Below are 13,683 nucleotides of genomic sequence, written 5' to 3'. Positions count from 1 at the left end.
ACAGGAAACTCTCGCAGTGGGCCAGACATCAGGAATAGTCATCCAACTGATCCAACTCTCACTCGAGCAGCTTGCACACAAAGCTTGTCTCTGACACCTCAGAAATCCCAGTTTCTAGCAATTGGCCCATTGCCTTTGTATGCCTTGGCATTGCAATTGCACATTGAAATTTTTCTTCAATGTGATGAGAGTTTCTTCCTCCCCCACCCTTTGAGACAGTCAGTTCCAGATTGCCACCACCCTCTGAGTAAAATAGGTTTTCCCCACATTCCCTCAAAACATCCTTCCCCTTGCCTTCAATTTGTGGCTCCTGTTCAACGATCTCTCCAGCAAGGGGTAAAGCACCTTCCTGAGCACCCAATCTCTGTTGATGGGAAACATCCTGGTAAATCTCCTGTGCCCCACACCAGGCAACATCCAGATAAATCCCCTCTGCTCCAGACCAGGCAACATCCTGGTAAATCCCCTCTGCTCCAGACCAGGCAACATCTTGGTAAATCTCCTCTGCTCCACGCCAGGCAACATCCTGGTAAATCTCCTCTGCTCCAGACCAGGCAACATCCTGGTAAATCTCCCTCTGCACCTTCTCCAGTGCAGTTTCATCCCTCCTATGATGTGGATTCCAGAACTACACACAACACTCCAACTGCGCCCTCACCAACATTTTGGATGATTCCAGCACAATCTTCCTGCTCTTGCACCGTCGGCCTTGACCTTCTCAAGGGCTACAAGGGACGGGCAATAAACGCTGGCCCAATCCATGACAGCCACATCCCATGAAGGAATTTTTAAGAAGAGACCATCTGAGGTGTTGTCTTTTGGATGAGACATGAAACTAAGGTGCCCTCTATCCTCTTGGATGGATCGATTCGTAGTATTATTTTGAAGAAGGGCGGGGGCTTATCGCCTGCTCTCCTGGAAATTATTATCCTTCAACTCAGTCCACACAATCCATTTGTTTGGTCATGGTCACATTGATGGTTGTAGGCACATTGGCTGTTGCTCTTCCTATGTTAGTAGAGTTACTAAACCTCAATAGTGCATAAGTTGAGCAATTGCGCAGGGGTATGGAACAGTTTCATTTCCACAACATTAAGTGTCCCTACTATGCAGCTCATAGAGTCATCGCGTTTTTGTTTCCAAGGAGTGTTAGGGACAGGCAAGTAACAATGGCCAGCTAGCAAAGTGGCCATCCTGTGAAATTATTTTTGAAAGCTCCTTTAGTAATTTCCAGATCCTACGGATTAAGAAATTAGCACCTTGAGGAGGCCCTGTCTGTTTTTTTTTAATGACCCGTAGGCACTGAAACTAGGGAAAGATCAAAGTGTCTTCTTTGGTTTCTCTTTCGCAGGGTTTCTTGAACCTCAAGTGGTCTCGTTTCACGCGTGTGGTCTTCACACGGACAATTGCGATTACCCCCACATTATTGGTGGCTGTTTTCCAAACTGTGGACACATTGACAGGAATGAATGACTTGCTGAATGTTCTGATGAGTTTGCAGGTAAGGAGCTGTTTTTGCCTTTAAGAGACTTGACCTTTAAGACCTGGAGGTGCTGTGTGTACACAGCGTTGGGACTCCGCATGCCCAGCAGTCTGACTAGAGTGTGCAGGCTGTGCGAACACAAATCGGTCACCCTTTTGTCAGGAGAAACAGAAACGGCTGGAAATGTTCAACAGTTCTGGCAACATCTGTGGAAAGAAATCAGAGTTAACCCTACCTCAGATGTGATGGCAGTTCAGAAAATGTCAGTTGATGTGCAGAAGATGGGGGGTTGTGTAGGGAGTGAACGATAAGTGAGGATCGAGCCTAAAGAGATGGAAGAAGAGTTGGACAGACAAGGAAGTGGATAACAATCTGGTTGGGAGGGTGAATAGCTGTTCATGGGGACAGTTCGTGGCTAGCAATAGGTGATGTGTAATAGCAGACCATGTGATAACAAGACCTGGTGTGTGGGGTAGGGGTAAGGACATGGGAGAAGGTCCCTCAAATGCTAAAGTTGTTGAACTTGGAGTCCAGAGGGCTGTAGTGTTCCCCAGTGGAAAATGAGGTGCTGCTCCTGCAGCTTGCACTGAGCTGTGCTGGAGCACTGCAGTAAGCCTGAGGCAGAGATGTTGGCCAGGGAACAGGGTGGTGTGTTGAAATGGCAGGCAACGGAAGCTTGAGGTCTTTTGTCTTGTGCCCTGTTGTAATGTTTGTTTTATAACTTGCAATCTACTTGGCTTCTTAAATAAATCAGACCACGGAGTTAACCAGCGCCTGATGTCTCATTGACTATTAGACCAATATCAATGACATGACAGTTTGAACAGTAGTTCATACATAGCAAAGCAATTTTGTTTGGACATTTCGCATCTGCAAACATTGTGCTGTATCTCTATGCCAATAAATAGGCAGTTTGGATCGCCAATCATAGCAGCCCAGAGTAGACAATAACATCTCTAGCTCCTGGCAGGTGTTGTGGTGATCTAGAGCTCCAAGTGAATGTTCTGGGGATATGATGGAATTCAAGTCCCACCATAGCAGGCACTCAAGAATCTTGACCCCATCCAGGACAAAGCAGCCCCCGTTTGATTGGCACCACATCCACAAACATCCCACTCCCTCCACCACCGACACTCAGTAACAGCAGTGTGTACCATCTACAAGATGCACTGCAGAAATTCACCAAAGATCCTCAGGCACCACCTTCCAAACCCACAACCACTTCCATCTAGAAGGACAAGGGCAGCAGATACATGGGAACACCACCCCCTGGAAGTTCCCCTCCAAGCCACTCACCATCCTGACTTGGAAATATATCACTGTTCCTTCAGTGTCACTGGGTCAAAATCCTGCCGTTCCCTCCTAAGGGCATCGTGGGTCAACCTACAGCACATGGACTGCAACAGTTCAAGAAGGCAGCTCATTCCCACCTTCTCAAGGGCGCAGTGACACCATAGTTGGCACTGCTGCCTCACAGCAGCAGGGATGTGTGTTGGATTCCACTCTCTGGTGACTGTCTGTATGGAGTTCACACACATGCTCCCCCTGTCTTTGTGGGTTTCCTCAGGGTGGTCCAGTTTCCCCCCACAGTCCAAAGATGTGCAGGTTAGAGTGGATTGATCATGCTAAATTACCCCATAGAGTCCAGGGATGTGCAGGCTAAGTGGATTAGCCATGGGGAATGCAGGGTTACAGGGATAGAATAGGGGGTGGGCCTGGGCAGGATGATCTTTGGAGGGCTGGAGTGACTTGATGGGCTGAATGGCCTGCTTCCACTCCATAGGAAACAAGGGATGGGTAATAAATGCTGGCCCAGCTAGCGACGCCCATGTTCCACAAGTGAATTAAAAAAAGAATTGGTGGTCTTGTAACAACTGTCAATCATTGTAAAAGCCCACCTGGTTCCTTCAGAGAAGGAAATCTGCCATCCTTACCTGGTCTGGTCTACATGTGACTCCAGGTCCACAGCGACCTGACTGGTCATTTTCTGTTTACATGGGGAGAGGTGGGGGCTAGGTGGTATTGTCAGCATAGATCAAGACATGGAGAGCAGCAGATCAATACTACCTCAGAGATAGTAAGACCTGCCGATGCTGCAGTCAGAGATAACACAGTGTTGAGCTGGAGGAACACAGCGGGCCGGGCAGCAAGAGAGCAGCAGGAAAGGTGACATTTCGGGTCGGGACCCACATTTCTGATGAAGGGTCCCACCTGAAACGTCAACTTTCCTGCACCTCTGATGTTGCCTGGCCCGCTGTGTTCCTCCAGCTCTACACCGTGTTATCTAGATCAATACTAACCCTGGCTGCATATTTGCACATGCACAGAGCTCCCCTGTTATCCTCACCAGCACTGTTACCTTCAGGGAGCTAAAATTCCTCGCACGATACATTCACAGCTCCCAGGCAGGCAGCCTGGAATGTCACACTTTCCAGCCCTCATGCCTCTCCCCAGTAAGCCTGCTTTCCCTAGGCTGGGCAGACATGCCCCCTCCCCGAGTCAGTGCCTTTGTAGGGACTCTATTTCCCCTCCTGCCCCCTTGATCATCCTCCATTGCTGTGTATTAAGTTCCATGAAGACAGGGGAGACTGAAGCATTAAACAGCTAGAGCTTTACGATGGAGGTGTTCGGTCTATAGGCAGCAAAGTTAGACTGAGCCTGTTTCCTGCCCAAAAACGGCCAATGGCATCTTTGTCATGTCACGTGATCTCACTCCTTTAAGTGACAGTCTGCCATGCTTTTGCAAATGCACAACAGCGCGCAAATTGAAGTTCCCAAAACGCAATATCGATCATTGCTGAAATAGACAATTCGCTCCAAAGTCCAGTCAGGATAGAACCTCGCCTGCAGGCCGGGTGCAAAAAGAAGAGGATGTATGGTCCGCTCGCAAAATCACGGCATTCTACTGGCGCCGAAGGGGGCCATTCAGCCCATCATGCCCTGCACTGGTTCTCTCCCTTAATCCCAATCCCTGTGCACCATATCCATCCAGCGCCCCTCCTGAAGGCCTCAACTTGCCACATTCTTGCCCAATACGTGACCAGGAAGGGGAACGTGATTCTGGTGAGCCGGCCCCTTCATGAGCCCATGTGACGTGTAAAAAAACAAAAGGGCTAGATGCCACGCTCCCCGGCAAGACACTTGACCCGCCTTCAGCGTTCCGAATCGTAAAGTCTCACCTCGCTGCCGGCAACCCGCCCTCTCGCGCGATTCCAACCCCTTTCCCACCTTGTTCCCTGCAAGCCCACCCCATTCCTCATCCCCAACCTTCACCTCCACCCCTGGGAGCCTCCGTCCACTATTACCCCTGTCAAAATCCCAGAGAAGGTTACAAACTGGTTTCGGGAAGTTCATTTTACCGGAGATAAAACAAGTAACAGGATGCTTCATGGAACCATACAGTACAGAATAGGTCCTTCAGCCTACCTGGAGTCTGGACTGCCAAAAATATATTTCGAGAGCTCAATGCAAGCATCAAGAGAGTGAATAAAGTAGTTAAAAGAGGATGGTGATGTTAAGCATCCCATTTTTCAGTCATTCTGAATTGTCCTCGTACATGACCATGACTCAGGGCTACAGAATGGGTCAGCGTGAATTTCCTGGTGATTTTGCTGCCATTTTGATTTGTTTGCATGGTGCCCGCAACTTCTCGTCCACCAGCCCCTGCACTCCCCCAGCCCCCTCAGTTCAGGGAGAATTACCCTCTATCTTTGTGCTTCAGAGGAAGAAAAGCTCGACGCTGAATTGATACTCACTCACAAAGGTGCAGCTAAGTCCTCTCCTCCCACTATGCCACTTTCTCACTTTGTTTGCCTGTTTCCTTTAGAAATAAGCAATCATTTCCTGCTCTCGCCCTTCATGCCAACTTGTTCATGGAACGTGGGCATCACTGGCAAGGCCGACATTTGTGTCCACCCCAACTTGCCCTGGTGCAGTGGTGAGCAGCCTTCATGACACTTTTCTCCTTCTGAGGATATCCTCCATTATAATGCCAGGGGTGGCTCAGTGGGTAGCACTGCTGCCCCACAGCGCCAGGGACATGGGTTCGTTTCCACCCTCGGACAGCTGTCTGTGTGGAGTTTGCGCATTCTCCTCATGTTTGAGTCGGTTTGCTCCGGTTTCCTCCCACAGCCCAGAGATGTGCAGGCTTGATGGATTAGCCATGGCGAATGCAGGGACAGGGGAGCGATGCGGTTGGGTCCAGGTGCGAAGCCCTTTAGAGGGTCAGTGTGGACTCAATAGGCCAATGGCCTGCTTCCACACTGTACAGATTTCATGTTGACCCTTCTTCAGCTGAGAACAGCCTGTTGCCTTCAAGGGGAATTGCCACATCTCGCTCTCTTGTGACCTTAAGTTCTATGTCCATGCCCTTGTATCCAATGAATGCAACAATATATAGCATCATCAAAAAACAAAGAACTGGACGTGCTGTAAATCTAAAACAAGAACAGCAAGTTCTAAAGAAACTCAGCAGGTCTGGCAGCATTTGTGGAGAGTGAAACAAAGTTAGCATGTCGAGTCTGGTATCACTCTTCTTCTGACAGGAGCTGGGGAAAGGTGATATTTACACTGAAGACAATGGGTGGATGGGAAAGGACTAAGTGGTGAAGTGGATATAGAGCCCAAGGGCCCACAACACCACTCAACAATGTGGAAAATCGCCCAGCTCTGTCCTACACATAAAAAGCAGGACAAATCCAATTCAGCTAATAACCAGCCCATCAGTCTATTTAGTTAAATCATTTATTGTCATATGTATCCAATGTAAAAATAGAGTGAAAATTTCGCTGAACATATATGGCGCCATTCACACTAACTTAGAATAAGATAGGAAGGAAAAAGACAACAAAAGAGAGCCCAACTTTCCTTTCCATGGCTGCAGTCCAGTTCCGGGCTTTCCAGCCTTCACTATATCTCCATCAGAGTCCCCCTCTCACAGCCACTGTCTGACTGTCCCCCTCTCACCGTCACTGCCTCACTGTCCACCTCTCACAGTCCACCTCTCACAGTCCACCTCTCACCATCCCTCTCTCACCGTCACTGCCTCACTGTCCCCCTCTCACTGTCACTGCCTCACTGTCACTGTCAACCTGTCCCCTTCTCACTGTCACTGTCCCACCGTCCCCCTCTCACAGCCACTGTCCGACTGTCCCCCTCTCACTGTCACTGTCTCACCGTCACTGTCTCACTGACCCCCTCTCACTGTCACTGTCCCACTGTCCCCCTCTCACTGTCACTGTCCCACCGTCCCCCTCTCACAGCCACTGTCCGACCATCCCCCTCTCACAGCTACTGTCCGACTGTCCCTCTCTCACCGTCACTGCCTCACTGACCCCCTCTCACCGTCACTGCCTCACTGTCCCCCTCTCACAGCCACTGTCCGACTGTCCCCCTCTCACCGTCACTGCCTCACCACCCACCTCTCAGTCCACCTCTCACCGTCCCTCTCTCACCGTCCCTCTCTCACCGTCCCTCTCTCACCGTCACTGCCTCACCGTCACTGCCTCACCGTCCCCCTCTCACTGTCACTGCCTCACTGTCACTGTCAACCTGTCCCCTTCTCACTGTCACTGTCCCACCGTCCCCCCTCTCACAGCCACTGTCCGACTGTCCCCCTCTCACTGTCACTGTCTCACCGTCACTGTCTCACTGACCCCCTCTCACTGTCACTGTCCCACTGTCCCCCTCTCACTGTCACTGTCCCACCGTCCCCCTCTCACAGCCACTGTCCGACCATCCCCCTCTCACAGCTACTGTCCGACTGTCCCTCTCTCACCGTCACTGCCTCACTGACCCCCTCTCACCGTCACTGCCTCACTGTCCCCCTCTCACAGCCACTGTCCGACTGTCCCCCTCTCACCGTCACTGCCTCACCACCCACCTCTCAGTCCACCTCTCACCGTCCCTCTCTCACCGTCCCTCTCTCACCGTCCCTCTCTCACCGTCACTGCCTCACCGTCACTGCCTCACCGTCCCCCTCTCACCGTCACTGCCTCACTGTCCACCTCTCACCGTCCCTCTCTCACCGTCCCTCTCTCACCGTCACTGCCTCACTGTCCCCCTCTCACCGTCACTGCCTCACTGTCCCCCTCTCACAGCTACTGTCCGACTGTCCCTCTCTCACCGTCACTGCCTCACTGACCCCCTCTCACCGTCACTGCCTCACTGTCCCCCTCTCACAGCCACTGTCCGACTGTCCCCCTCTCACCGTCACTGCCTCACCACCCACCTCTCAGTCCACCTCTCACCGTCCCTCTCTCACCGTCCCTCTCTCACCGTCCCTCTCTCACCGTCACTGCCTCACCGTCACTGCCTCACCGTCCCCATCTCACCGTCACTGCCTCGCCGCCCCCTCTCACCGTCACTGCCTCACTGTCCACCTCTCACCGTCCCTCTCTCACCGTCCCTCTCTCACCGTCACTGCCTCACCGTCCCCCTCTCACCGTCACTGCCTCACTGTCCACCTCTCACCGTCCCTCTCTCACCGTCCCTCTCTCACCGTCACTGCCTCGCTGTCCCCCTCTCACTGTCACTGCCTCACTGTCCCCCTCTCACAGCCACTGTCCGACTGTCCCCCTCTCACCGTCACTGCCTCACTGTCCCCCTCTCACAGCTACTGTCCGACTGTCCCTCTCTCACCGTCACTGCCTCACTGACCCCCTCTCACCGTCACTGCCTCACTGTCCCCCTCTCACAGCCACTGTCCGACTGTCCCCCTCTCACCGTCACTGCCTCACCACCCACCTCTCAGTCCACCTCTCACCGTCCCTCTCTCACCGTCCCTCTCTCACCGTCCCTCTCTCACCGTCACTGCCTCACCGTCACTGCCTCACCGTCCCCGTCTCACCGTCACTGCCTCGCCGCCCCCTCTCACCGTCACTGCCTCACTGTCCACCTCTCACCGTCCCTCTCTCACCGTCCCTCTCTCACCGTCACTGCCTCACCGTCCCCCTCTCACAGCCACTGTCCAACTTTCCCCCTCTCACTGTCACTGCCTCACCGTCCACCTCTCACAGTCCACCTCTCACCATCCACCTCTCACCGTCCCTCTCTCACCATCATTGCCTCACCGTCACTATCTCACAGACACTGTCCCACCATCCCCCTCTCACTGTCACTGCCTCACCGTCCCCCTCTCACTGTCACTGCCTCACTGTCCCCCTCTCACTGTCACTGCCTCACCGTCCCCCTCTCACTGTCACTGCCTCACTGTCCCCCTCTCACTGTCACTGCCTCACCGTCCCCCTCTCACTGTCACTGCCTCACTGTCCCCCTCTCACTGTCACTGCCTCACTGTCCCCCTCTCACTGTCACTGCCTCACCGTCCCCCTCTCACTGTCACTGCCTCACTGTCCCCCTCTCACTGTCACTGCCTCACTGTCCCCCTCTCACTGTCACTGTCTCACCATCACTGCCTCACCGTCCCCCTCTCACCGTCACTGCCTCACCATCCCCCTCTCACCATCACTGCCTCACCGTCCCCCTCTCACAGTCACTGCCTCACCATCCCCCTCTCACCATCACTGCCTCACCGTCACTGCCTCACCGTCCCCCTCTCACAGTCACTGCCTCACCGTCCCCCTCTCCCCGTCACTGCCTCACCGTCCCCCTCTCACCGTCACTGCCTCACCGTCTTCCTCTCACTGTCACTGCCTCACCATCCCCCTCTCACCGTCACTGCCTCACCGTCCCCCTCTCACCGTCCCCCTCTCACCATCCCCCTCTCACCGTCCCCCTCTCACCGTCACTGCCTCACCATCCCCCTCTCACCATCCCCCTCTCACCGTCCCCACTCTCACCGTCACTGCCTCACCGTCCCCCTCTCACCATCACTGCCTCACCGTCCCCCTCTCACCGTCACTGCCTCACTGTCCCCACCTCACCGTCACTGCCTCCACATCCCCCTCGCACTGTCACTGCCTCACCGTCCCCACTGTCACCGTCACTGCCTCACCGCCCCCCCCCCCTCACCGTCACTGCCTCACCGTCACTGTAGCACTTTCCCCCTCTCACCGTCACTGTTTCACCGGCCTCCTCTCACTGTCACTGCCTCAACGGCCCCCTCTCACTGTCACTGTCTCACCATCACTGCCTCACCGTCCCCCTCTCCCCGTCACTGCCTCACCGTCCCCCTCTCACCGTCACTGCCTCACCGTCTTCCTCTCACTGTCACTGCCTCACCATCCCCCTCTCACCGTCACTGCCTCACCGTCCCCCTCTCACCGTCCCCCTCTCACCATCCCCCTCTCACCGTCCCCCTCTCACCGTCACTGCCTCACCATCCCCCTCTCACCATCCCCCTCTCACCGTCCCCACTCTCACCGTCACTGCCTCACCGTCCCCCTCTCACCATCACTGCCTCACCGTCCCCCTCTCACCGTCACTGCCTCACTGTCCCCACCTCACCGTCACTGCCTCCACATCCCCCTCGCACTGTCACTGCCTCACCGTCCCCACTGTCACCGTCACTGCCTCACCGCCCCCCCCCCCCCTCACCGTCACTGCCTCACCGTCACTGTAGCACTTTCCCCCTCTCACCGTCACTGTTTCACCGGCCTCCTCTCACTGTCACTGCCTCAACGGCCCCCTCTCACTGTCACTGTCTCACCATCACTGCCTCACCGTCCCCCTCTCACCATCACTGCCTCACCGTCTTCCTCTCACTGTCACTACCTCACCGTCCTCCTCTCACCATCCCCCCTCACCATCACTGCCTCACCATCTCCTCTCACCGTCCCCCTCTCACCGTGCCCCTTTCACTGTGCCCCTCTCACCGTCACTGCCTCACGTCCCGCTCTCACCGTCACTGCCTCACTGTCCCCCTCTCAACATCACTGGCTCACCGTCTTCCTCTCACCGTCACAGCCTCACCGTCTTCCTCTCACTGTCACTGCCTCATTGTCCCCCTCTCACCGTCACTGCCTCATTGTCCCCCTCTCACCGTCACTGCCTCACCGTTCCCCTCTCACCGTCACTGCCTCAAGGTCCTCCTCTCCCCGTCACTGCCTCACCGTCTTCCTCTCACCATCCCCCTCTCACCGTCACTGCCTCACCATCTCCTCTCACCATCCCCCTCTCACCATCCCCCTCTCACCGTCCCCCCTCACCATCCCCCTCTCACCCTGCCCCTCTCACCGTCACTGCCTCACCGTCCCCCTCTCACCGTCACTGCCTCACCGTCCCCCTCTCACCGTCACTGCCTCACCGTCTTCCTCTCACTGTCACTGCCTCACCGTCTTCCTCTCACCATCCCCCTCTCACCGTCCCCCTCTCACCGTCCCCCTCTCACCGTCCCCCTCTCACCATCCCCCTTTCACCGTCCCCCTCTCACCGTCCCCCTCTCACCATCCCCCTCTCACCGTCACTGCCTCACCCTCCTCCTCTCACCCTCACTGCCTCATCGTCCCCACCTCACCGTCACTGCCTCATCGTCCCCACCTCACCGTCACTGCCTCACCGTCCCCACCTCAACGTCACTGCCTCCCCATCCCCCTCGCACCATCACTGCCTCACCATTCCCACCTCACCGTCACTGCCTCACATTCCCCCTCTTGACTGTCACTGCCTCACTGTCCCCCTCCCACGGTCCCCCTCTGACCGTCACTGCCTCCCCATCCCCCTCTCACCGTCACTGCCTCACCGTCCCCACTCTCTCTGCCACTGCCTCACCGTCCCCCTCTCACCGTCACTGCCTCACAGTCCCCCTCTCACCGTCACTGCCTCACCGTCCCCACCTCACCGTGACTGCCTCCCCATCCCCCTCGCACCGTCACTGCCTCACCGTCCCCACTGTCACCGTCACTGCCTCACCGCCCCCCCTCACCGTCACTGCCTCACAGTCCCCCTCTCACCATCACTGCCTCACCGTCCCCACTGTCACCGTCACTGCCTCACCGCCCCCCCTCACCGTCACTGCCTCACCGCTCCCTCTCACCGTCACTGTAGCACTTTCCCCCTCTCACCGTCACTGTCTCACCATCTCCTCTCACCGTCCCCCTCTCACCGTCCCCCTCTCACCATCCCCCTCTCACCGTCCCCCTCTCACCGTGCCCCTCTCACCGTGCCCCTTTCACTGTGCCCCTCGCACCGTCACTGCCTCACCGTCCCGCTGTCACCGTCACTGCCTCATTGTCCCCCTCTCACCGTCACAGCCTCACTGTCCCCCTCTCACCGTCACTGCCTCACTGTCCCCCTCTCACCGTCACTGCCTCACTGTCCCCCTCTCACCGTCACTGCCTCACTGTCCCTCTCTCACCGTCACTGCCTCACTGTCCCCCTCTCATTGTCACTGTCTCACTGTCCCCCTCTCACAGTCACTGCCTCACCATCCCCCTCTCACCATCACTGCCCCTGCCTCACTCTCACTGCCTCACTGGCCTGATCTCGCCGGCCCACTCTTGATCTACTGCTGTTGCTCCGATCCACACTCGATCCGCCATCGCTGCAGGACACATCCTGCTTTTTCAGCTCCTGCCCCATGGTTCCCGGTCGCAACCTCCCTCCTTCCAGACTCTTCAGGTTGGTGGTTATAACAGGTGGGCGGTGCGGGGGGAGGGTTCTTGAGGATGTAATTACTACAGAGGGAGAGAGAAGAAGGGAGGAAAAAAAAAGGAAGGACAAAGAAAGAAAGAGAACTAGCGAGTACAAGAGAGCTCTGAATGGAGCATCATTTCCTGCAGCCATCTTGCCACAATCCTGCTCTCGATCATCAGTAAAGTGATGGAAGGTGTCAGTAACAGCGCTATCAAGCAGCACCTGCTCAGCAATAACCTGCTCAGTGACTCCCAGTTTGGGTTCCACCAGGGCCACTCAGCTCCTGACCTCATTACAGCCTTGGTTCAAACATGGACAAAAGAGCTGCATTCTAGAGGTGAGGTGAGAGTGATAGCCCTTGACATCAAGGCTGTATTCGACCGAGTGTGGCATCAAGGAGCCCTGGCAAATCTGGAATCAGTGGGTATCAGGGCGCAAACTCTCTGCTGAGTGGAGTCATACCTGACACATAGGAAGATGGTGTGGTTGTGGGAGGCCAGTCATCGCAGCTCCAGGACATCTCTGGAGGAGTTCCTCAGGGTAGTGTCCTCGGCTGAACCATCTTCAGCTGCTTCATCAATGACCTTCCCTCCATCATAAGGTCAGAAGTGGGGATGGTCGCTGATGATTGCACAATGTTCAGCTTCATTCGAGAATCCTCAGATACATGTTCAAAGCATGTATTTGAGATTTGGACAATATTCCAGGCTTAGACAGACAAGTGGCAAGTAACATTTATACCCCACGTATGCCAAACAATGGCCATTTCCAATTAAAGACAAGCTAACCATCCGCACTTGTTATTCAATGATATTACAATCACCGAATCCCCCACTATCAAGATCCTGGGGGCTTACTGACTAGAAACTGAACTGGACTTGTCATATATCCAGAGATCAGAGGCTAGGAATCCTGCAGCAAATAATTCATGTCCTGATGCCCCAAAGCCTGTCCGCCATCTACAAGTAAGGGGTGCGGTGGAATATGCCCCATTTGCCTGGATGGTGGCAGCTCCAACAACACTCAAGAGGTTTGACCCCATCCAGGTCAAAGCAGCCCAATGGATTGGTACCACATCCACAAACATCCCACTCCCTCCACCACCAACACTCAGTAACAGCAGTGTGTACCATCTACAGGATGCACTGCAGAAACTCACCAAAGATCCTCAGGCAGCACCTTCCAAACCCACAACCACTTCCATCTAGAAGGACAAGGGCAGCAGATACAGGGGAACACCACCCCCTGCAAGTTCCCCTCCAAACCACTCACAATCCTGACTTGGAAATATATCGCTGTTCCTTCAGTGTCACTGGGTCAGAATCCTGGAATTGCCTTCCTCAAGGCATTGAGAGTCCACCTGCAGCAGGTGGAGTGCAGTGGTTCATGAAGGCAGCTCGCTACCACCTTCTCAGGGTGGCAACTAGGGACGGGCAGTAAATGCTGGGCCCAGCCAGTAACACCCATTTCCCATAAATGAATACAATAAGCCTCTGATCTCTGAAATGGTGCTGCAAACAGTGTTGGCAATCTGTGATCAGACTCGATTGAATTGAGTTGTTAGGTGGTAGATAACTCAAAATGCAAAGTTTGGAATTGCAATAAAATCCTTTGAAAGAACCAGAAAATCCCTGCCTGTCGTTTCCTGCACTGGGTGGTGTCACCTC

At 54.8% G+C, this 13,683-nt stretch overlaps 1 protein-coding gene across 5 annotated transcripts in view; it reads left to right on the top strand.

Moving 5' to 3' along the window:
* LOC125448342 (natural resistance-associated macrophage protein 2-like) overlaps window positions 1-13,683 on the top strand; it is a 182,065-nt gene that overhangs the window by 149,323 nt on the left and 19,059 nt on the right. For all 5 annotated transcript variants that reach the window (XM_048523604.2, XM_048523601.2, XM_048523603.2 and 2 more), the window contains one exon: window positions 1,352-1,501. In XM_048523604.2, the coding sequence (XP_048379561.1) occupies window positions 1,352-1,501 (150 nt within the window). The remainder of the gene's footprint in view (window positions 1-1,351; window positions 1,502-13,683) is intronic.

The sequence above is a fragment of the Stegostoma tigrinum genome, chromosome X (genome assembly GCF_030684315.1).
Source record: "Stegostoma tigrinum isolate sSteTig4 chromosome X, sSteTig4.hap1, whole genome shotgun sequence".
Lineage (NCBI taxonomy): Eukaryota > Metazoa > Chordata > Chondrichthyes > Orectolobiformes > Stegostomatidae > Stegostoma > Stegostoma tigrinum.
This window is presented reverse-complemented; position numbering and strand designations above follow the sequence as displayed.